The sequence below is a fragment of the Sander lucioperca genome, chromosome 2 (genome assembly GCF_008315115.2).
Source record: "Sander lucioperca isolate FBNREF2018 chromosome 2, SLUC_FBN_1.2, whole genome shotgun sequence".
Classification (NCBI taxonomy): Eukaryota; Metazoa; Chordata; class Actinopteri; order Perciformes; family Percidae; genus Sander; species Sander lucioperca.
The window spans coordinates 1-24719 of NC_050174.1; the positions used below are offsets into that span (position 1 = coordinate 1).

Below are 24719 nucleotides of genomic sequence, written 5' to 3' on the forward strand. Positions count from 1 at the left end.
TTTGATTGATGTTCACCAGGGTTTCTGACGCAATCCTTCCAGAACCTTCCAGAAGAGAGGTGGTGTCTCAGACGATATTACCGAGGCGGAGTCCGGAAACTGCATATTATGCATCGCGCAGGAGTGCGTGTTGTTACATGACCAATGGCGTGATACGGGAATTGCATTTTTTAAATGACCAGTGAGGAAGAGGGTGGATCAACCAGTCGAGGTTCAAGGATACAAAGGGGGTCTTTGTCTGGTCTAAACATAGAAGACGTCCTGTTCATTCTACTCACGCATGACTGTAACATCCATGAGCGCTGCTGTCCGAGATGGCTGATGACAGAAGTTGGCTCTCCACTGAGTCCGTATCAAGGAGATGTGCTCAGCAGGTGGTCTTCCTCACTGATCTGCGAGACTCCGCTAACGCATGTTCCAGACGCTCTTCTCGCACTCCGGAGCTCCAAGAGACTGCACTTTGTATCTGTGTCGTAGCCAGTTGCCCCCGACTGAATCTCTGCAATACGAGAATGGTCTCTACAGACGAGTGGTAGTGATGGAGACTGGGGCTATGCGTCTTCAAGTACGAATAGTGAACTCGCTGGCTCATCTGCTGCAGAGGGGGAATTACTCACCTCGAATGAAACCGTCATGGTGAAAATGACCTTTGCTGACTGGGTTGTGATGAAGACGGTGCTACTATTTTGGTACTTCTCGAGAGTAACGCCACGAAGTATAGGGTGTGGCTGGAGCGACCCGATATCAAGGAGACTCAAACGGTTTTGGTAGAATGTAGGAGAGAGACGGATAGTACACATTTGTGCAATGATGAATGAGATACCGATGCGGAGTCTCCTACCTCGGCACTCACCCAGCGATGCGACTTGGCTAAGTATAGCACATCGTCTTTGGCTGCACGGCCGTCTGTGTACCACACCTCAGGCCGATGTTCTCAGGCGTCTGCTATCCAGGATTCGGATGAAAAGAGGGCCAGGGGAAGGTACGGAGTGGGAGGAAAGTAGCCTGCGCTGTGTGTTTTGTTGCAAAGATTATCCAGACTCTGCGGTGTTATATTGTATCCGACCGTGCTAGTCCTCACCAGCGCTGGATGGGCGACCGTATATGCAGATTGATGTATACCATCTCTTCCTTAGCCGCGCGATGGAAAAATATACCTGGTTGTGAAAAAATCTCTAAACTTTGAACTTTTGTTTGTAACCACGCCTCCTTTCCGGACTTTCCCACCCACTCCTTTCCAGACTTTCCTGCCCCACGTCACTTCCTTCCAATTTTGCCTAACCACCCCCTACGATACTATAAAGACCTGAGCAGTCCGCAGCAGCGACACAGAACTGACCAAGGTGTTCACGCGAACGAGAAGAAATCGCAACGATGCCGGCTCATCAACACCACAACACATCAGCAAGAGATCTCCTACCCACCCTATGGATGCGGCCCTTACCACCCGCGGGGACTCTTCTTCGCCTCCTCAAGCGGACGGTCAAAACCTGTGTGTCCAAAACGCCTCCTCGTCCGAGACAGCGACTCAGGACTACACTGGGGTGTGTGACTCTATGAGATGAGGTCACTCTGACGACACTAATGAGGCCGGGACAGTCTCTGACTAACACTCCGGATGAGGGAATCCTGATTCATCAGCGAGGAGGATGATAGTAGGAGGCGGAGGAGGAGACGCAGACGAACCCTGGTTCGTCAGAAGATGAGTGGAGTCGGAAATCCCGTATGCACGCAGGCGAGGACGGCTATCAGGAGGGGAGTCCAGACAGTCTCCAAATGCTCAGGAGAAGCGAGCCTCCTCCTCCTGGCCAGGAGAGATGAGTAGACGGATTTTATAAGGAAGTCTTCTCTCATAAACTCGATACCATCAAATCGGCGTTTTTCAGCTTCCTCCATCTCATTATTCACGACGACAGACGCTCTGAGGGCTATGGCGTGTACTGTTCCGATCATCCTACCACCAGCGGCAAACGCAGCACGACATGTCTGGAAGTACGTGAGGACGCTTTTACGAGCGCCGCTTTTACCGACCGCTGTATGAGAAGACTCATCACACCACAGCTTTATTCCCTCTATCAGCAGTCTGTGCTTGCCCGCACATCGAACAGAGGATTTCAGAGTCCGTCGTAGATCCGCGAGATACGCTACTCCACGAACTGAAATTACCACAGAAAATCTTGACATCACGGACATTATGATAATTGATTGGTCAAGAGTCTGTGAAATTCTCTCACTGTCGCTGTCACAGAGCGTTCCAAGGGTGCGTAAAGTGTAAACATGTGTCCCTGCTTATGAAGAAAACAAAAAGCATAAAAGACACAAAGATCTACATTTTCTCATATATATCATCCTGTATGATTCACCTGTTGTATAAGAATTGTATTTCCTTGTGCAACAGAAAAAACAAGGTTTTTTAAACGAGTGATTTCTACTTTTTATATATAACCTGTTTTAGAAGTGGATTTTGTCCCATCTTGTGGAAAAAGAATAATAGAATAAACTAAAAATAAAATGAATAAGAGTCCTTCATAGCGGTACGTACGTCTTAGACTAGAGGTTTCAGAGGAAAGGCTGTCGGAGAACAGTGGCGGACAACATCTATTACAATCAGCATCCGCGTAGCTTTTGGAGGCGTACAGCGCTCAGCAGGGTGTCCAGGACTGACACGGTGACAAAGTCCGTGTTCTGGGAAGTAAAGATTTTTATCTGACGCAGATGCCTATACATTGGCATAACCGCGCGAGTACATGTTTAAGATAAATAGAGTGTTTGTTACAAAACCTTTAAATCATTCAAGCCGACCTATGCGACATGCAAGCCTTGGCTGCACATATGACGGATTTAATTATTTACTGACCGTTATAGACGTATTTTCTAAAAAGCATATGGTGCGCCCCTTGAAGAGGAAGACGGCAGCTGAGGTCGTAAAGCGTTTGAAATCAGTGTTTTCGAGAGCTTAATACCCCAAGCTACAAACTGACGCGGCAAAGAATTTTTCCACAAGAAATTTGAGGCTCTCATGAAGAAATATGTATCCATCATTTAGAACGCCAGTGACTTAAGGCATCGGTCATCGAGAGATATAACCGTACCCTGAAATCTCGCATGTTTAAATATTTTACGGCTCGCAACACCAGACGTTACTTGGACGTCTTACCAACCTGGTAGATAGTTATAATAACAGTTATCACAGCTCTATAAAATGACACCATGGATGTCACATCCGAGAACGCCGATCAGGTGTTTCGCAACCTGTACGGCACCTTCTCCTCGCGTCACAGGAGTAAAATAAAGATGACGTTTAAGAAGGGGATCTGGTACGTTTATCCAAGGTGAGAGGCGTGTTTGATAAAAATATGAACAGAGTTTTACGGACGAAGTCTTTACAGTGACGGATCGTATCCCTCGTACACACCCCCGTATACAAATTAGAAGACTACGACGGCGAACCTATCGAGGGTTCAAGCGACGGTCTTTACAAAATACGAACCTATCCCCGCTGGCTTACATGTTAGGATTAAAACCCTCCGAATGGTGGACGCTCTCCAGAGACCATCTACCTATCCTTGTGATTTAAATGCTGGAGTATATAACCTCTTTGTATACACCGACATTATTCAGTATCAAGCGGTCGCGACAGCTACTCACCGCTGCTGTTGTGTGTGGTGAATGTGAAAGGTGACTTTGGAGACGTGACTAGCATCAGATACAATACGATACATTATATACCTTTGTCTAAAAATTACATCAAAACATACGCATAGAAATTAAAACCGATCGCAACAGGAACATAGACTTTGTTTTTGGAAGACATTGTGAAATTACATAGCGGTGTGCGTCGCCGCAACCTGTAGTTACATTTTTCGAGAGGTGCGCGTCAGGCTACGGCCTACTGATGTTAGTTGTTGATTTTCCGGTCGCTGCTTTATTTTGTTTCTGCCTTTTGTCTGCGGTGTTCAGACTCCGCTACATTCAGGAAGTGTCTTTTTTTAAGAGCAGACACAATAAAAAGGGGAGATCATATATATCTGACTGCTTGAATTTGTCGATGAAAACCACGTGTAGCAATATATAATAATATTGAGGAGGTGATGCATCGTGATATCGAATCCATTCGAATCGTTGACAGGATAATGGTAATCAAACTGAATCGTGAGACCAGTGAAGTGAAATGTGAATATTCTAGCTTCTTCTCTCCTATGGGACAGTAAACTGAATATCTTTGAGTTGTGGACAAAAACAAGACATTTGAGGACGTCGTCTTGGGCTCTTTGGGAAACACTGATCCACATTTTTTTAAACCTCTTACCCTCTGGACCTGGTTTCTCTGTGTCTCCCACACGCAGCGGCCTCGCTTTAGGCTCCTCTCTGTGTCTCTGGTGCCTCTGCGGTGCGTTCACGTCCTCATGATAGACTGAGAAAAGACATGGACATATTGTTTAACCAACCTCTCATTACCTATCGGGGGTCCTGTCACTATTTGAGCCCCCAGTGTTTACAGATCGACAGCACTCACAGCGGTTGTGTTGAACGTAGTTGACGGCGATGTTTGTGGGTACAAAAGATGTGCCGTTGTCTTTTTTCTTGTTCCTTTGTTCTGCCAGGAGTCTGGCTTTCGCATCCTCTGTCTGGATAATGTTCTTTATCTTTGCACTGGGAGAGATAGCAGAGATAGAGGCCATCAGTAACAGAGCTGTGTCCTTTCTGTCAGCGAGTCGCTGACCTGTCTCAATGCAGAATGTCTTTCTAGCATATTAAGGCTACATTTACATCGCTACGTTTCGGTTTAGAAACCAATATCTTTGGCTGCGTTTACACCTCGCATTCACACCGCTCTGGCGTTTCAGAGCTCCTAAACCGGAGACGTTTGAAAACACTTCTGTGTTTCACCCTGTTCAGAATCAGAATCAGCTTTATTGGCCAGGTTTGCGTAAACAAACAAGGAATTTGACTCTGGTTAATCTTTGAGAGCAAAGTACAACACTCACTCACCATATAAAGAATAAAAACAGAAAGGACAGTAAGAAATATAAAAGAAATACCGTTAAGTATACAGTATAACAATACAATAGAATTTACAAAAAATATACAATAACAATTGATTTGGTTTGGAATCTGCGGGGTTGTGTTGGCGTCTCAGCGGACGCAAACGGAGACCTTTGGCAACACCGAGACTGACGTTTCACAGCCTGATTGGGTCATTGCGTCTCGTTCTCTGAGACTAATGGCGTTTTTTCCATCACATGGTACCTGCTCGACTCTACTCGCCTTTTTTGGTTTTCCATTATGAAAAAAAGTCCCTGGTACCTGCTGACAGGTACTTTTTTTTAGTATCGCCTCCGTCGAGGTCCCAAGCGAGCTGAGGCGATACCAAAAAGTGACGGTAAAACCTGCACCTGACTACTGATTGGTCGGAGAGAATCGTCACTAATCACTGCGTCATCATTGCTAGCGACAGACGGGGGGTGTCCTGAACAAACCCGCCATTATCAAATAGTTTAGCAAACATTTTTCTTCTGGCAAACAGCCACATGCCGAGAGTCAAAAACAACACACCTTCGACGTTCTGTGTGTGTGCCGCGTTAGGTAGGTCACGGCAGTTTCCTGCGGCGTCGCTATGACGACCAGCCACGCTCGCCTAAGGCATGAGGCGGTACTAAATCTGCAAAAAAATGGAGGATGGGCCACCGCGGCCGAGTAGGTACCATGTAATGGAAAAACGCCATAAGCTACTAACGTTACCACGGCCACTACCAGCAACGGGCGGAGTATACCTACCTATATCCTCCTGTTTATGCTCAGTGTACGAGAATGTTGATGAGATGTGCGGTTTGGGCCGTGTCAAACGGAGATTAGTTCTTCTACTGGAGCTAAAAACGTGTGTGCACGGAGAGCCGCTTTTGGCTAAAAAACCCAAAACCTAGCAATGTTAATGTAGCCTTAAAGATAAAAGACAACTCATGAAGATTCTAAAACAGTCAATCTAAAGGATGGTTCTGAGACTCTTCTATACGTACTCGATGCCAAGATCGACTTCAGGGATCCCGCTGAGCATCTGATTGGACAACATCTCCTCCGTCTTCTTGGCAGAGTTGACGCGGATGCTCTCAGGCAGCTCGTACAGGTGGTCCTCTGCATTCTTTACCTTCACTTTCTGTTCCTCCGCTTCCACCAATCCCTTCTTCTTTTTCAGCTCGGTCTCGATATATTTCATCCTGTGGGGGTAGATTTATTAAAAAAGGTATTAAGGGTTTTAAAATGTTTCTATGAAGCAACTGTGTGCGAGTATCTAATCCATCCAGATTGTGTCCTAAATGTTTGGGCCGTTTGTATTTGATGTGATTTTAGATTTTCATTCAATTCATTCATCTTTCAAAATAAAATACCAACCAATCCAAATAAATATGTTGTTGATCTTGCTGCCTAAAATGTAAATATACTCTACTATGAACTGAAGTAATATGAACTCTGTTAGGGCTGTGAAATGAATCACATTTTGATTTTGGCTTCTAACGATCACAAAAACATTTTAATCGAGAACAACAATTATTTTGTTTTTCTTTTATTGGTATTTTATTTATGACTTGTTTTCAAAAGACTGAACGTGCACTACAACAGTTTGTGTTTATCATTTAATACTATTGTAACATCTGAACTTACTTTTTAAATCATTTATTTTAAGGGGAATTCAAAAAGTTCAACAGGAAAAGTATGAAGGGAAATGTCACAGTTCAAGGTGTTTTACCTGTTGACTTGTTTTCTGTGTTTTGTTGTTTAATAAATGCAACATCTTTCTAAAAGTCAATGAGTAATTGTGTTACAAAATCGTGATTTCAATATTGACCAAAATAATTGTGATATGATTTTTTTTCCATAATCGGGCAGCCCTAGGTGGGGATCGGGATGAATCCGTTCCCCCTAACTCTAATCTGACCGGTGTGTTCCCACTGGACTTCAGTCACGACTTTCTGAATACCAAGGAGAGCGAGGTTGTGCCTGTGTATGTCACAAGTGTGTATATGTGTGTGTGTGTGTGTGTGTGTGTGTGTGTGTGTGTGTGTGTGTGTGTGTGGAGCTGCCGTACATGTCCGCATCCTCGTCTCTTCTGTTAGTTTCAGCGGAAAAAGAGGTGCCCAGGTTCAGGTCTGTCTCCTCTTCTGTCCTGCCCCTGGAACAAAAGTCATCTTGAGTCAAATCAGTGTCATATGTAATAATGACAATCACAATATGTTAATTACACGGTGTCGGAATTATTGAAACAGTCACAGATGTCCTTACATGTCCCTATTCCTGTCTTTGATTTTCTTCATGTCTACAACTCCTCCAGTCTTCAGTTTGAACGGGTCATTCTGTGAGAGATGTTTATTTTAGTAACGATGTAAAAACACACACATATTCTGGTTAATCCAAACAAATAAAATAAATAAATAAGGTCACTTGCATCAGCTTCAGCGTCGTGTGGCTGTTTCTCCCCGACCAACAGGGCGGTCACACTAAACAAAAGGAAATATGAATATATTATCTCATATGTGTTATTATACGTCATTAGACGCTGCCTTTTGAAACGTGTTCATAGTTTGAGAACTGTTGCGTTCACGTTACCTGACTCCGGTCTGTCGTTTCCGCAAACTCTGAAGCTCTTTGGCCTCTGATAGCTTGGATCTAGAATAGAAATAAACACAAACATTACGTAACAAATCTGTTAAATCTCCTTTTTATTGCATTTTGCAACAACTAGATTTAAACTTTCACAAATCTGAAAGTGTTTTAAAGAATCTTTAGCCTCTTTGGGATAATGTAGTCCTAGTTTGACAAGTTTAGGTAACTTATAACGTTAGTGTGTTTTTTTTTTTATCCAGACCTGGTCCAATGTGGTCTTGCTGTGAAAAAACAGTGACATGTACCTTGTTGGCATTTTCACTGAAGCTAACTTCAGCGTCGTTAAATTGCATTAGCTACGAAAGACAATACAACTAAAACCAAAGACACGCTGTATTTTATTAAATATGTAGCTATCGTTTTTTACTTGTTTTTATCTGATGGCCAGTTGGCTAACGCTACGTTAACGTTAGCTAGCATCACGTTAATGTAGCTAGCTAGTATTTTTGTTCATGTTGTAGAGTCTCAATAAAGTATTTTACCTGACTTCATTAGTTGTCTCGTCCTCCTCCACGTCCGACGAGTCCCTTCTCCGCCTAAAGTTTTTGCCACACGGCATTTTTAAAGCAGTTTAATATTATTTCTGAGCTTTCGCAAAATTGCGCTTGACGATAGCAGACGGTTGGATTCTGCGGGGTAAACTATAGCGAACGTACAATAATATTACGTTACTTCCGCAAATATGATACCATTTCCGTTTCTTTCCGGTGTTTTTTTTTAGTTAACCATAACAAACATGGCGACTTACATGCAGGTCGGCAGGTTGCTGGGTATTTCAGCAAGGCTTTCGCGTCCGTAAGTTTTCCCGTTTGTCCGTTGTGAGTTCGATGTCGTCTCCTTTTGCTTTTGTTAATGCTTGTACAAATGCATCGGCCTCAGTTATCAGACGTCGTCTGACGTTAACTATTAGCGGCTAGCTAAGCTGCAAAGTGACGCAGAAGGATTATTGTCAGAGCAGCATGATTAGCGGGTCTTTTATTGTTTAACGTTACTTTAGAGTCAGTTTTCAAAGTACTGTTCAACTAAAGCGACTCATTAATGTCATACTTCTTCACAAGTCCAACAACATTAGGTATCCTACACGAGTCAAAATGGAGTTGTGGCCTTTTCAGTACGTGTTATTTCAGCTAAAAGTCTGTTCAGTTACTTAGGGACTGTTAGTTAATAGCAAGTAGGGCTGCAACTAATGATGCATTTCATTATCGATTAATCTGCCGATTATTTTCTCGATTCATTGATTAATAATCCTTTAGTAAATTTAGAAAATAGTGAAAAATGTCCATCCCAGTTTCTCAAAGTCCAAGGTGACGTCTTTAAATGTCTTGTTTTGTCAGTCCAAAACCCAAAGATATTGAGTTTAATATGACATTAAGCAGAGAAGAGCAGGAAACCTCCATATTTGAAAAATGACTATCAAAATAGTTGGCTTTTTCTGTCGTTAGCTGAGTAATTGATTAGTTGCTGATTAGTCGACTAATAATCAGGCTGTATTTTGCCAGATAAAGGTGCTATAGAATAAAATCAAATCTATATAAATTTAATTAGGTCAAATACAGACACATAATGTGCATTCTCCTTGGCAGGGACAAGACAAATGATGACTAAAGAACATAATATCTGCTGCATGAGCCATTGCAGGGCTAGTTTACTTATTGCCCTAACCGTTTAGATCACTTCTACTACAAAGGAATTACGTGTTGTATAGGGCTGGACGATAGGGGGAAAATATGCAATATTCGACATTGTTGTTGAATATCACGATAACGATATTATTTGCGATAAATAAAGAGATATTACAATGTACTCAGTTCTGCTTCTCTGCTACCCTCAGTATTCTGCTAACATACAACAAATTGCTAAAACAAATGTAAGGAAATAATTTCCAACATTCTTTTATTGAACATACTGAACATTGATCTGAATACAAAAGGCACCACTAAAAAAGAATGACAGTAACATTTTAAAGTGCAGTTTTCTACTGATATTTTATTCAAATTTACACAAAAAAAATCTCTGAGTGTCTTTCGCGATATGTCGCAGCTTTTCACGATGTGTTTATTGTGCCAGGTGATATCGCGATGATGATTAAAAAAAACGATATATTGGGCGCCTGGGTAGCTCACCTGGTAGAGCGGACGCCCATATATAGAGGTTTACTCCTCAACGCAGCGGCTGCGGGTTTGACTCCGACCTGCGGCCCTTTGCTGCATGTCATTCCCCCTCTCTCTCCCCTTTCATGTCTTCATCTGTCCTATGAAAATAAAGGCCCTGAAATGCCCCAAAGAATAATCTTAAAAAAAAAAGAAAAGATATATTGTGCGGCCCTAGTGTTGTATTGTCACTTTGCACAAAAGCAGCATAAACTTGTTAATGAAGTGTGATTTTCGCTGTAGTAACCTTTTGAATCTATCTCTTGTGTTGTCTCAGTCTTGCAGTCAGTGGATATCAGAGCGCCCGATTTCACTGGCCTTCACATAACACAGCGGTCCCAAACAGATGGCCACAAAACCCCCATTGGGTTATTCCTGGTTTGTATTCCTGCAGTATCCTTGTGGCTGTCTAACTTGAAAAACACTACATAATGACATTCTTGTTCTTTGTGTTTTGTCTCCTTCCAGGCAGGACCATGTTTGTGCAGACGCAGGACACACCGAATCCAAACAGCCTAAAGTTTCTGCCCGGTTGTACAGTTCTTGAATCAGGGACTATGGATTTTGCCAGCCCTCGTGACGCGCACTGCTCACCCTTAGCCAGGTATGTTGACTTCCTAAATACAAGGTTACTGAACGGAGAGAGTGAAACATCGATTTAACAGCAGGCATTTTGATACAGCTTGGCAGGAAAAGAACAGGTTTAAATAATAGATAGAAAAAAATAGCATCAGGGAAATTGTTAGTATTATTAGTAAATAGTATTGGTAAATAATAATATTGATGTTGGCTGTGTTCCAGCATTTTACCTCCAAATGGAATGCATCCCTTTTTTATTTTTAATTTCACCTGTGTTTGGTAAGTAACCTGTGAAGATGTCTTCACCTGCGGGACCAGTTGCGTGAGAAGCAAAGCAGCATCTGTATTCACAAAATACGAAATGGCAATAAGACATCTGTGTGCTCCTCGGGTTGTCCTTGAGTCTGCAGACACTGTCCTCAAAAGCTTATCTGTCCAGTCCAATTCCTATAAATGTGTTAAAAAAAAAAAAAAAAAAAAAAAAAAGCACTATTTAGATTCTGTTACTGATGTTGCTTGTTTGAGCTTTTGCATTTAATTGAGCTTTAAAGTGCTCATATTATGCTCATTTTCAAACCACCATATTTTTGTTGTACTGCACATTGCTGCAGCTCCTCTTTTCACCCTGTGTGTTGAGCTCTCTGTTTTAGCTACAGAGTGAGACCTCTCACTGCTGTTACTTCTTTGTTGGGAGTCGCACATGCGTAAGGACAACTAGCCAGTCAGAAGCAGAGTATGAGGGCGTGCCCTGACAGTAGCTAGGTAAGGACTACTAGCCAGTCAGAAGCAGAGTATGAGGGCGTGCCCTGACAGTAGCTAGGTAAGGACTACTAGCCAGTCAGAAGCAGAGTATGAGGGCATGCCCTGACAGTAACTAGGTAAGGACTACTAGCCAGTCAGAAGCAGAGTATGAGGGCGTGCCCTGACAGTAACTAGGTAAGGACTACTAGCCAGTCAGAAGCAGAGTATGAGGGCGTGCCATGCTAGGCGAGCATTATAACGTGTGTTACAAAGTGACCACGTTTGTCTCTGAAGTAAAGGCTGGACTACAATAGAGCTGTTTGGAGCAGTTTGTGAACAGTGTTTTCTGTTGGAGATGGTAAGTCCCTTTGGGGTGGACTTTGGGCTTTTTCACTTTGTAAACCTATAACATGCACACAAAAAAAATTATATATATATATATATATATATATATATATATATATATATATATATATATATATATATATATATATATATATATATATATCACAATAAAGGAAAGGGAAAAAGCCAAAAAGCATAATATGAGCACTTGAAATCATACATTGTTAACAGTTGTAAACCGACATACTGTATGTGCTGTAATAAATTATACATTAAATTAGAATTATGATGGATATATTACATAGATACTGTGTCTGTATATGTACAATTTTCTTTCTGTTTAAGTATATTATGTATTATTGGTTTGGTTTGTGTAGCTTTGTGTAGTTTGTGAATATATATATATATATATATATATATATATATATATATATATATATATATATATATATATTCAAATGTTTTAAGTGTCAAATTAACTTTGTAATTGGTCCCAAATGTAACAAAACCTCAGTAAAGTTCTGTTTTGTCTGCAGACAGCTGTTTAGGATTGAGGGAGTCAAGAGTGTCTTCCTGGGCCCCGACTTTATCACCATAACCAGGGTAACATTTGATATGAACCTCATAGTGTAGCACATTGTGGTGGCATTGCTCGGACTAGCTTGTTTTTCTTTCTGTCTCCGTTTAAGCCTGATGACAATATGGAATGGAGAGTAATCAAGCCCGATGTTTTTGCTACCATTATGGACTTTTTCACTTCTGGACTTCCTGTAGTCAATGAGGACAGCGCACCTAGTGAAGATACAGGTATGGATTTCAACCAGCTGTGCTCGCAAAACATTGAAATAGACTTAGGAACTTGGGGCAAAGTGTTTGTGAATGCTAAGGAATCTCCATGTGTCTTTTCAGCCCCATCGGATGATGACGATGAAGTAGTCGCTATGATCAAAGAACTGCTGGATACCCGAATAAGGTAGCTGTTTGTGAAGATGCACTCTGATACCATGGCTTTCTGTCCTTTCTCCACACGTGCTGATGCTCTTCTTCCCCCAGGCCAACAGTGCAGGAGGATGGAGGTGACGTTGTGTATATGGGCTTTGTTGACGGCATCGTTAAACTGAAGCTGCAGGGCTCCTGCACCAGTTGTCCCAGTTCCATTGTTACTTTGAAGAGTGGAATCCAAAACATGCTGCAGTTTTACGTCCCCGAAGTTGAATCAGTGGAGCAGGTCTGTTCTCCTACCAGAGGATATGTTGCAGACATGCATACATTTTTAGAGGGGCCAAGACTTTAAAAAAAAAACGGCTGTTTTATGTTGTAATTTTTGTAAGTTGTTTAAGCACCGGGTGCATTTTGATCGCCTTGTAGTTCCCTGCGAAGTGGACTGCCACAGGGTATTCAGCCATGTTAAGTATGACTCCAAACCGTAGGGAGCAAAAATGCTCAGTTCAAAGGGAACTGTGATCTAAGCAATGGTTCATCACTTTGCCAGAAGTTCACAAGCAAGATTACCTATTAAGGCCCAGATATACTAGCTTTGCGTACGTGTAGACAAGTGGCAGCGACGCAAACGGCATAGTTCACATACTTGCCTTCGTACTTTGCGTGTACCTGGAGGATTAAACGTATATCCAGTAGGGGGCAGATCAGGGCCATATCATCCCTGGCGGACAACGGAAGATATTCCCAGAGCCTGTCTACGGAGAGCCTGTTCACTCCCTATTCAGCCCCATTGTACTGAATTTGGTTGCAGTTCCACCAGAGTTCCACTGGGGGTGATCGTGGGCTCAGATTTGATTGCAGTTTTTGCAAGTTCAACATGGATTATAGGTCGAAAAATGAACGAGTACTGATGTCCTTTCGATTTCTTACAGGTTGAGTCGTTGTTGCCCATAACACTCTAGCATTCTGCTAATGAATGCTGATTGGTCAGTGATTGATGGCATCTGAAGTGTGTGTGTGTGTGTGTGTGTGTGTGTGTGTGTGTGTGTGTGTGTGTGTGTGTGTGTGTGTGTGTACATTTAGGCGTGGTCTTTAAAACATTAGCATTATGTTAGCACATTTGGTTAGCACATTAGCAAACCAAACCTCTTTCTAGCACGTGTATTGACAGGGAGAGCCTTACCTTTCAGCTGTGTTGTCGATGCCTCAAGAGAAAAAGGAAGTGACTCAGAGCTTGTCGTAAAGCAGTATCTCTGGCTGTATATATGTATGACGTCACTGACATTTTAAAAGGCTTTTTAGAACAAAAAAAAGCCACTTTAAAAAAATCTAACACCCAACAGTGTGTATTTTCTTTGCCTCCCCTTTTGAATGCAACATTCAAATTACTAGACAAAAAATTATATTATATTATATATTATGGATTTTCAGGGGTATAGCTCCATAGACCTCCATTCATTCTGCACTTGCCTGTGAGCGCCCTCATGTGGAACCAGAGTGGAACTGCAACCAGTTCAGAAGCTGGAAGTTTTCCCGAGAGTGGAAGTTCTCCTCTTATTAGACATTCTCTGATATCCCTTGGCTGGAGTGTGGAACAGCTGCTGATCATCCCTGTCAGATAGTATACTGCCCCCACGTCCATGTGCTGATTTGCATCGTAGCGTTAATTTCTGAAGACGTGCACAACCTACGCTCCAAAGGAACGCAGGATACGCGTTGCAGCCATCTTACATACACAAACGCGTACTTAAAAGCAAGTATATCTGCGCTTTAAATCATTGTGCCTCGATGAAATGACACCGTACACCCTGTAAATTATTTGAATCACATTTATTCACAACAGGGAGCAGGGAATAGGAAGTACTGTTTATGTACACCGTGGAACGGAACACAGCCACTGTATTTTTAAATATCTTTCTATTTTCTGATTACTTTATATTGGTGCATGCATTGCATGCCATTACTCATAATTACCAGCTACAATTAACACACAAAGTTGTAGGTTAACCAAACTCTTCACAAATACATAGAAGAAAATATGCGGTGGGAAAAGTGTTACTTGAAGGTGTTAACTGAACTTGTTATTTCTTCCACAGGTGAAGGATGAGGATGAGGAGGACGCTGCTCAAGTTTAAACTGCACTGAAAGCACATTTACACATTCCTCCCTCCACCAGACCGCCTCCTTTAATGCAGCCATAGTTGCAATAAAATGAGCATGTGTATATCATAGCTGTGTGAGGGAACTCATCATCATCATCATCATTCATCCAGATGGTATTATTGATTTTGGTGGTTATTTTTCTGAACAATGATATAAAACAAAAGGTGGGACGGAAGAGCCCAATCATAGGAACTGATGACTGTCAAGCTGAAAGAAATTGTATTTACTATTTCACATTGTTACACCTTTTGAATCGCTTACTAGTCAAAAAAGCCTCAAACAGGCTTTAAATACATATACTGTATGTACATAAATAGAGTTTGTTGAAATATTTTAGCACTGTTGTGCCTCCTCATTTAACTGTATTTTGTTGTGTATGTGTGGAGTGAATAGTATGTGCTTAATATTAATTATGCTTTTTTAATGTCTGCCAGTTCAAAAGTACAAAATAACAGGTAAAGCTATTTTTATTTTATTCTCTCTCTCTCTCTCTCTCTCTCCCTCTCTTTCTCTCTCTCTCTCTTTCTCTATCTATCTATCTATATATATATATATATAGTAGTTTTCTACTTAGACTTGCTTTTGACAAATGCAAAGAACTGCATTTGATGCCTGTTGTGACACATGTAATACTTGTGGCTGTTTTAGCAATTTTTTTATTTAAAGATTATTTTTTTGGGGCATTTTAGGCCTTTTTTTGTTGGACAGATGAAGACATGAAAGGCGAGAGAAAGGGGGAATGACATGCAGCAAAGGGCCGCAGGTCGGAGTCGAACCAGCGGCTGCTGCGTCGAGGAGTAAACCTCTGTATGTGGGCACACGCTCTACCAGATGAGCAATTTTAGAGAGATTACTGACACAGGTGTAATATAAATTATGCAACCTTATATTTCTCGGAATTTGGGGGGTTTGATGACACAAAGAGGCGTTTATATCCAATGATGACACACAACATGTTTTCTAAAAGCTTTAACTTTGATCAAATGTATTGGATTTTATTAAAACAAAATGGATTTGGTATTCTCCGGCAGTATTGCAATACATTGTAGAGATTGCTTTTGACCTAGTACTTACACAATAGAGTAGAGAGATAAAATCAACAGAAAATATAATTTAAAAGTTAAGTACAAGATAAAGAGTTGTGATTTTTGAAATACACATTTATGAGACTGTCTTGATAACTTGTCCAAATTTTCATAATGGTGTGTGGGTTGTGCTGGAAGACTTTGGACTTAATATTTCTAAAATCCTGGCTACAGCGGCCGTGCTCTGAAGGCTTTCAGTGTGTTTGTCATCTAACATGTTATGGTGCTGAATAGCAACTGCTGGATCTGCAGTATGGGACCATGATTGGAGCAAAACTATTTGCAAATGTGTGTGGAGAGTTTGTGCAACTGTATCTCAATCCGTGTGCGCAATCAGATCTGTAAAGGTGTAAAAGAATATCTGAATGCGTACTGAGATTTGTGAATGTGTACAAAAATCTCCAAATTTGTATTCAGATTTGCAAGTGTGTTTGGATTTGTAAGTGTGTAGGCAAATCTGTAAATACGTACATAGATTATTGGCTTAAAAAGTCAAAGTATTTTGCTCCAAGAGCTGGAAATACAGATAAGGCATCAGTTATAACTCAGCAGGCCTCTAAGATGTCTTTTTTACATGTGACTTTTGCTACACTTCTGCCGTAGCAGAGATCTGTAAGTAAGTAGCTCTTGGAGTAAAAACTTTTCAGCCAATAATATCTGTATGCATTTACAGTTTTGTCTCAACATTTACAGATTTGTCTATGCCTGCACAGATCTGTGTGCATTTACAGTTTTGTCTACACATCTACAAATGTCAGTACAATTGTAATTCTGAACACAGATTTGGAGATTACATCACACATTTACAGACTCTGATTCCACACACACCAATTCTGAATACACATTTGCACATTCTTGTACACATTCACAAATGTCAGTACACAGTTAAGGATTATTTTACACATTTACACGCACACGGATTTAGACACAGTTGCAAAACCCTTCACACACCTATGCAAATAGTTTTGCTACAATAATGGCCCCATACGTGCTGGGTGTCTCACGGAAATGCATCCTGATGCCACGTCAGGAGTGCCTGCGTCTGCCGGCGTCGGTAGGTGCAACCTGACTGACAGACCGCTCGACCAATCAGAAGGCGCCATGATCGAAGGCGGTTGGCTCTGAGTCAGTGTGGAGACAGAAGGGGCGAAGCTTTAACTGACAGGAGTTCCCCGGCAGCTACCAGAGTAGCTGTAACTGGCATCCAAACTGCAGTCATGTGTGGTGAGTACTGAATTAATCCTACATTTATATTATTAAGTGGGAAACGTGTCTTATACCTTATTTACCACAACAGCAACAGCAACGTTAGGTTAGGCTAAATGAGCTAACCTTAGTTGAAAATAGCTTAGGGTGGCTAACCTGCGTTATCGAACATGAGCTAGTGCTGCTGATGCTGTTAGCTAGCAAAATATAGCTAAAGCACAGTTTAATTTTGCTCTACATGCTCTCTGTGTTTTAAGTTGTCGGTGTCTGACGGCAAGCCGATATCTGGGACTAACGATGACATGTTTCATCCTGCTAACGCAGCTTTACTTAACGTGGTTTGCGACGACGTTAACGTTAAGTTAACGTTACGTCCATCGCGTAATTTTTCACTAAACCTCTGTCACATTGGTTTGTTATCAAGCGTTAAACGTTTGGACTAGCTAAGAGTTAACATTGCCATTGTTATGTTTCAATTGGAGTCTTCCACATACTATTTGTGCTAAAAAATGAAAGAGTGAAAGTAGTGTCGACTGGTTGGATGCAACACAAGTGTGTCGATCATACCGCACTAGCTAGCTAACTTATGAGAAAGTACCCAGAAATGTTAATTTCTTCATGATCCGTTTGGGGAATGTAGTTTTGGATGCTTTGCTGCTATCAGTCCGTGTCCCAGTCTACGTGATACACAGGTATACGCCGTATACCCACTAAGAAAGCTCCAGAATTTCCATATACCCACTTAAAAATATGCAATGATACGTTACAACGGTATACGTGCAGTTTAGTGTCCCAAATTCCCCATACAATGTCCTTAATTATGAACCTGCTAAACCACCTGTTTAACAGGTGTTTTATAGCCCCAACCACCATCATTTGGGACACTCAGTTTTTGGAAAATAATTTGGGACACTAAACTGCACGTATACCCCGTAACAACATAGTTTTGTGACAGAACTTTCACTTCATCTAGCTATTTATTTTTCGCAAATACGGTTCGAGTAATGTTACTGCAAACTGAAGAAACGCTTTTGAACATGCAGAGAGACTATTGTAGTATACCCGGCCACTACTACAATAAACTAGCAGGAGTACACCACTGTCCCCCACAGTGTCTGTCTCCTTCTTTCACCCCTGATAACCGATGCCTCTCTGTCTCCCATCACTGTCACTACAATCTCTGAGTAAACCAGGCCAGATACTAGTTGTCATTCTTAGTATATCAAAACAAAAAAATGCTGTCCTTGTAATTTTTCTTTTCTTCCTGCATGCCCTGCACCATGGGGATTTTCCCCTCACTGCCTCCCTCCATCACCCGCTGCTCTGAATGAATCCTCTGTTGAACCGGCCAGCCCTCAGGCGCTATATTTGCACTTAGCTGTGTAACAGGGCTGTATTTCATGCCCCACCTTTGGCTAATTAAGGTGACACGTCGGTGTGAGTTATTTGCCGGATAAGGATTACACTGGCTGTGTGGATGGCAAATATCTGCAGGAATGACTTGTTATTGTACCATAATCAGGGCTGCAACGAATTATTATTTTCACTGTCGAATATATCTGTCGATCATTTTCCCAATTAATCGATTCGTTGTTTGGTCTATAAAATGGTGAAAAATGTCAGATCAGTGTTTCCCAAAGCCCAAGATGACGTCCTCAAATGTCTTGTTTTGTCCACAACTCAAAGATATTCAGTTTACTGTCAAAGAGGAGAGAAGAGACTAGAACTAGGGGTGTAACGGTACGCAAAAATCACGGTTCGGTACGTACCTCGGTTTTAAAGTCACGGTTCGGTTCATTTCGGTACAGTAAGGGAAAGAAATGCAAACATTAAACTGCAGGTTGTTTATTACCATAAACTTTTTTTAACAATTTGTTTACACTTTTTTTAAACACTTTTTAATCAAATATAATAAATAAAATATATATAAAATAAAAAAAGAATAAGAAATAAAATACTGCTGCAAAGTTCTCCACTAAATAAAATACTCTGTCTCAAACCAATATCACATAATAAAATATAATGAAAAATATAAATAAATAACTATGGATTACAGTGCAGCATTTCCAATCCCAGCTTGTCAACAACTGAGTATGGTCGTAGATCAGCTGCTATGAAAACACCAATTGCTTTCGTTATTGCGTTGGCCCGATCGACCAGCAAAGGTCTGTTTAAATGCCAACGGGAGCTGCGTTTGAATTACGGTCATGGGACATGTAATATGTTTGTGTGGAAACACGAAAATTGACCTATGTTCTGCACACAAAAGATTGCATTCTGTACACATGTGCACCGCACCGAAAGCCCTGTACCGAAACGGTCCGGTACGAATACACGTACCGTTACACCCCTAACTAGAACATGTTCACATTTAACAAGGTGGGATCAGAGAATTTTTTACTTTTCATAAAAAATGACTCGGACCAATTAATTGATTATTAATCTTTTCAGCTTTAACCATAATAGTCTTCGATAGGGGTGGAACGGTACACTGAAGTCACGGTTCGGTTCTCGGTTCAGACATCACGGTTCGGTACAATGGAGGGAAAAGCTAAACAAAAATGCAGAGGTCAATTTTTTTTTATTGTGCATGTCTCAGGCTGTACCACCTAGTGTCATCCAGTCTCTCCCCTGAGCTAGCTGCAACAGCCTGAAGCGTATAAAGTAAGATGTAAACAGTAGCCTAAACAATAAGTAGGCTACCCCACATCATCTCCAGACTCCATCTGGAACTTGTAAACAAAATAAGACAATCAGCTAGCTAGTAGTGTGATATGGGAGACAAGCGCTGCTCTCATATGTGAATGCACAGAGCAGGGGTGTTAAAAGAGCAGCTTCTTACACAGAGTAGTTGGCGAATTGTGGCGTTAGCTTCACACGCTAACAGCGGAGCTAGCAGCAAAGAGCGAAGCTAACGGCGGAGCTAACAGCTGACGGTGGAGCTAAAGGCGCAGCTAACGAATAACTGCGGAGCTAAAAGCAGCAAATGGGCCTGGAAGCCATTTGTGGTCGAGGCAAGAAGGGATACAGCTACAGTACATCCGTGTTTGGTTGTATATGGAAGAGAGTTTGCTTCGTGTGGACCAGAGTGATAAAGACATGGCTCTGGTCTGGACCGACTTGACGTGTAGGCGGAGCTCGGGAGCTTCGGAGCTAAGGCGGGGCTACAGATTAGGTGTCCCTAAGAAACGAGTATGTAACAGTAGTTCCACATTACGTTAATTCATTTGCACGCGAGTTTTATTTATTTTTATACCGTGTATTCTCCGTCTAAATTCATGTACCGAGACGCCCGTACCGTTTCGGTTCAATACGAATACATGTACCGTTCCACCCCTAGTCTTTGAGTCAGTTTTTTAATTGTACACCGACCCATTTCAGTCAGACTTACAAGGTGACTCTGTATCCCGCCTAGACAGGAGATACCAGTTTGCTAAACACCTGTAGATGTGCTCCTTTGTCTTTTAGCAGGTCCTACTGCCCAGACTGGTTTCTTGTGCATTTTGCACAATACTGTTTTTATTTTTAGCCTTGTAAATAAGAAAAGGCTGACATAACAAAGTATTTCTCGTCCCACTAACTTAACATTTTGACATAGATTGACAGGCATTTCAATCAATCTGTGCTTTCAGCTGCAGTCCTAAGCATACTTTAAAGCAGAGGTGCCCAAATTCTTTCAGATGAAGGGCCAAAATGTATCTGGATGGGAGGCCACGGGCTAAAAATAAATGTTGATCTCGAAGAATACCGTAATTGTTCGTAGATAAAACTTACGTATGTAATTTTAATAAGGAAGTTTACCTGCACCCAGATAAGCGGATAACGATGATGACGATGATACCAGCACTGTGCTTTACATTGCCGTAAAACTCAGATAAATTACTCTTGAGCTGCACAAAATGTACATTTCGTAGTCGTTACATCTAGGATTTTACCGCACTTTCAAAATGAGGAGAGTAAGCATGAGCATGTCAAATGCCATGGCGAGCCAAAACAAAGGGAGCACGGGCCCAGCAACACACACACACACACACACACACACACACACACCTGCCCGGCACACACATGCACGCACACACAGACACGCTGTCTGTTACCGAAAGTACAGACAGACATGCCCGGTTTCGACATTTTCATTACAACTAGTGTTGTTGTAACGTTACCCTTGGGACATAAAAAAACTCCACTTCCAGACAAGGAATCACAACTCCGCTAAATGTCCCCACGCTGAGACACTGAACTAGACTCTGAACTAGCTAGCTACCAGCACAGGGACATTTAGCGGAGAGTGAAGCCCACAGGCATGTCCTCTGCGCCGCTGCGTTACATCCACAGCTCCCGCTCCATTGTTCGATATCTATCTCGTTCAAAACACTTTTCTCTGGGCCAGTATTCTGTTGTACAGCCTGGAACACTGCATTTACGGCCGTGGTTCATTTTCAATATCCTTAAAAAACTTCCAAACGTTCTTCTTTCTAAAGTACACAGCGCAGCTCGTGTGTGAGATCCTGACAGAGCTCCAGCCCCCAGGCCGGCCGGGAAGGCAGCAAACCCGGCAAGCAGCCGCCGCCATGTCACGGCAGATTGTGGAGTTTCTCAAGTCCGACACAGTCTTACCAAATTTGCAATTAGCCATCAATTTCTGTAAAACGGCCCATATTTGAGTTCTACATAGTTGATTTCTCACATAAAAAAGTCTCAGAAGTGAATTTAGTAATGAAATAGCAGACGAACACTGCATACAATTTCTGAGATCTGCGTGACCTAGATTAAGAAGACTAGCTGATCTCAGGTCAGTGGTGTATGTACATTTTGGGGCGTGACAAAGGTAGAGACTAGAGCCAAATAAGGTAGGACTTGACGTCAACTTTTAGCTTTGATGAGATTCGCCCGTTTTCAGCAGCAGTTTCAAATTGTGAGATTTGCAGAGAAAAGGGATGTCAATGGGACTTTGAGGTACTATGTATGCCTATTTTACTATGACAAGGTAAACTCGGTTTTGCATTCTATCACCCCTTTAAAGGAAGAAGTAATGAACAAAAATCTATTTTAGAGGGCTATAATTCTTTGTGTAGAAACACAGCACTGAATCTTGACATTTTGTTCTTTCCTCTCCCCAGGAATCTTTGCCTATCTCAACTACCAAGTGCCAAGGACTCGCCGTGAGATCCTCGAGATCCTGCTCAAAGGTCTGCACCGTCTGGAGTACAGAGGCTACGACTCAGCTGGTGAGAGAGATGGAAAAGGCTCCTATCAACAACACACACTTTATCAGTTTTTTTTTTTTTATCAGGCCTCTTTTCTTCACTGTCCTCTTAACTGTCTGACAGTTATTCTGTTAATGGCTAATGTACTGGCTCCTAAATGGTGGAATGAGCTCCCCATTGACATCAGGGGTGGCAGTAGCTCAGTCAGTAGGTAGTTGGGCTGGGAACCAGAGAGTCACTGGTTCAAGTCCCCATACGAACCAAAGTATGGTGGACTGGTTACTGGAGTGGTGCCAGTTCACCACCTGGGCACTGCCAAGGTGCTCTTGAGCAAGGCACCGAACCCCCAACTGCTCGGGGCGCCTTTCAATGGGCAGCTCCCTCACTCTGACATATCTCCATTAGTGCATACTGAGCATGTTTGTGGACTTCAATTCCTGTGTGTAATAACAACAGAGTGAAAACATTGTAATTTCCACTTGCGGGATTAATAAAGTATACTATTATTATACATTACATTAGGATGTAACGGCCGAAAGCCGTTAATTTAAAAAAAAAGAAGTACTCTTTGTAGTTTGGCGTATTTAAAGCTAATGTACTTGCATTTACTTCTTGTTGTCTGTAGTTTGTATTTTCAAGGTCGCTTTGGATAAAAGCATCAGCTAAATGACATGTAATGTAATGTTAATGCCACCAAGTTGCTAATAGTATTTACAGTCCAAAATAAACTAAATGCAGCTTTAGAATCTTATCAGTCACACTTGATGTTTTGTTCATCTGTTATAATGAGTTAGTAACACAAGTAGGGCTAACTAACAATTATTTTCATTGTCGATTTGATCTGCTGATTATTTTCTCCATTCACCGATTAGTTGTTTCATCTTTAAAATGTCAGAAAATGGTGAAAAATGTCTATCAGTGTTTCCCAAAGCCCAAGAAGTCCTCAGATGTCTTGTTGTGTCCACAACTCAAAGAAATTCAGTTTACTGTCACAGAGGAGAGAAGAAACTAGAACATGTTCACACTTAAGAAGCTGGAAACAGAGAATATTAACTTTTTTTTAATAAAAAAATGACAAACCGATTAATCGATTATCAAAATAGTTGCCGATTAATTTAATAATTGACAACTAATCGATTCATTGATTAATCTATGCAGCTCTAAACAAAAGACAAGTCTGATGCACACTGACTAACTGAACATCCATTATCATGTTGCTGGGTTAGACCTACTGCACCGCTCATGGAGCTAATTCCCTGTATGTAAAGTCCATTTGCGTTTCACTCCGTTTTCCCCATGTATTAGATGAGCGTAGCAGCATGTTATGTTGGAATTCTGTTCTGATATTACAACAAAAACAGGACGCTACTTGCGAAGTGGTAATAGCACTATAGTATTTTCTATACTTAAGGACATGTGATCACTGTAACTCAACGCTATTTCTTTCTTTGTTATCATTTTGTTAGGTGTGGGAATTGATGCTGGCAATGGCAAGGACTGGGAGTCAAATGCCAAGTCCATCCACCTGATCAAGCAAAGTGGGAAAGTGAAGGCTCTGGATGAGGAGATCAACAGTAAGCCATGAATATGCCACGAATTAACCATTAACAAATGAAGCCTTATTGATTATCATTCTTTATACTTTGGTGCAGTTGCAGTGTTTCCCCCAGAAAAGTTGTTTAGCCCGACGGCAAGTGTCTTTGTCTTCGACGAGGGCCCGGCTGGGGCCAGTCACAGACTGATGGCAGCATTAATGTAGAGCCCAGAAGTTTCTGTGATAACCATGGACGGAATCCATAGGCGTAATTTACAGGGGGGGATGGGGGGGTTACAATCCCCCCAGTAATCCATTCTGGGCCTTTTCCGACGTTTTTGTTGCGTTTGCAGTGATGTTATTGCTTTTTCCGACGTTTTTGTTGCTTTATTAGGTTTTTCAAAGTTTTTGTAGATTTTTCTGACATTTGTCGAGTTTTTTATTGACAATTTTATCGAGGTTTTTGTTTCTTTTTTTCCCCAAGGTTTTTGTTGCTTTTTTTCAACGTTTTTGTCTCTTTTTTCCGAGTGTTTTTTAATACAATTTTTCGTTTACATGCAGACATGTCCCGGGACCTCCCTAGATAGTTGGAGATCTCACCCCACCCCCCTCCAATGTTGAACCCAAAGTTACGCCCTTGATGGAATCACGAAATTGACAATTAAAAAGAAGAAGCTATAAGACAGATTCCATAGAACTCTACATTAAATTAGTGCTAAAAGCTAACTGGAGATCTGAAAATGAGACTACGTCTTAAGTTTCCAATCAAGCTGCCCCCAAGCTGTAACTGTAGTTTAAAAAAAAAAGAAGTCTTAAAAATACATTAAACAATAATTCCCAGTGGCTTAGGCCCAGTGGGGGGGGGGGGCAACTTGTTCCCGGTGGGCCACCAGGCTTGCAATACACTGGGGGGGGAAACCCTGAGTTGGAATATTAAATATTGTCTGTGTTGGCGTGTCTTTGTTTCACCTTTTAGAGCAGCATGATATGGACCTGGATGTGGAGTTTGATGTTCATGTCGGCATTGCTCACACCCGCTGGGCCACCCACGGTGTCCCAAGCCCAGTTAACAGCCATCCACATCGATCTGACAAGACCAACGGTCAGT

General features: G+C 41.7%; 3 protein-coding genes across 3 annotated transcripts in view; 2 read left to right on the top strand and 1 right to left on the bottom strand.

The window, feature by feature from the left end:
- Positions 1 to 1695: 1695 nt before the first annotated feature.
- On the bottom strand, positions 1696 to 8341 carry c2h9orf78 (chromosome 2 C9orf78 homolog). The gene is made up of 9 exons (XM_035999089.1): positions 8142 to 8341; positions 7603 to 7662; positions 7442 to 7493; positions 7279 to 7349; positions 7085 to 7168; positions 6018 to 6215; positions 4517 to 4653; positions 4283 to 4414; positions 1696 to 2156 (listed from the first exon to the last, which is right to left on the bottom strand). The coding sequence occupies exons 1-9, from the start codon at positions 8216 to 8218 to the stop codon at positions 1696 to 1698; spliced, it is 1272 nt and encodes a 423-aa protein (XP_035854982.1). The 5' UTR covers positions 8219 to 8341.
- nfu1 (NFU1 iron-sulfur cluster scaffold homolog (S. cerevisiae)) lies at positions 8335 to 14853 on the top strand. Its single transcript, XM_031305138.2, has 8 exons — positions 8335 to 8454; positions 10087 to 10187; positions 10278 to 10413; positions 12011 to 12077; positions 12164 to 12281; positions 12384 to 12447; positions 12528 to 12702; positions 14513 to 14853. The coding sequence occupies exons 1-8, from the start codon at positions 8396 to 8398 to the stop codon at positions 14549 to 14551; spliced, it is 759 nt and encodes a 252-aa protein (XP_031160998.1). The 5' UTR covers positions 8335 to 8395; the 3' UTR covers positions 14552 to 14853.
- Positions 14854 to 16750: 1897 nt separating this feature from the next.
- gfpt1 (glutamine--fructose-6-phosphate transaminase 1) overlaps positions 16751 to 24719 on the top strand; it is a 31292-nt gene continuing 23323 nt past the window's right edge. The window contains exons 1-4 of the mRNA XM_031305086.2: positions 16751 to 16888; positions 21991 to 22098; positions 23544 to 23651; positions 24588 to 24713. Of these exons, the coding sequence (XP_031160946.1) occupies positions 16882 to 16888; positions 21991 to 22098; positions 23544 to 23651; positions 24588 to 24713 (349 nt within the window). The 5' untranslated portion in view covers positions 16751 to 16881. The remainder of the gene's footprint in view (positions 16889 to 21990; positions 22099 to 23543; positions 23652 to 24587; positions 24714 to 24719) is intronic.

Coding starts and splice junctions, on each gene's coding strand:
- c2h9orf78 (XM_035999089.1), bottom strand. CDS start 8,218: ATGCCGTGTGGCAAAAACTTTAGGCGGAGAAGGGACTCGTCGGACGTG. Junction 7,494..7,602: donor AAACGACAGACCGGAGTCAG/GTAACGTGAACG, acceptor CCTTTTGTTTAG/TGTGACCGCCCTGTTGGTCG. Junction 2,157..4,282: donor GTTTAAAAAAATGTGGATCA/GTGTTTCCCAAA, acceptor TGGTAATTTCAG/TTCGTGGAGTAGCGTATCTC.
- nfu1 (XM_031305138.2), top strand. CDS start 8,396: ATGGCGACTTACATGCAGGTCGGCAGGTTGCTGGGTATTTCAGCAAGG. Junction 10,414..12,010: donor CACTGCTCACCCTTAGCCAG/GTATGTTGACTT, acceptor TTTTGTCTGCAG/ACAGCTGTTTAGGATTGAGG. Junction 12,078..12,163: donor ACTTTATCACCATAACCAGG/GTAACATTTGAT, acceptor TCTCCGTTTAAG/CCTGATGACAATATGGAATG.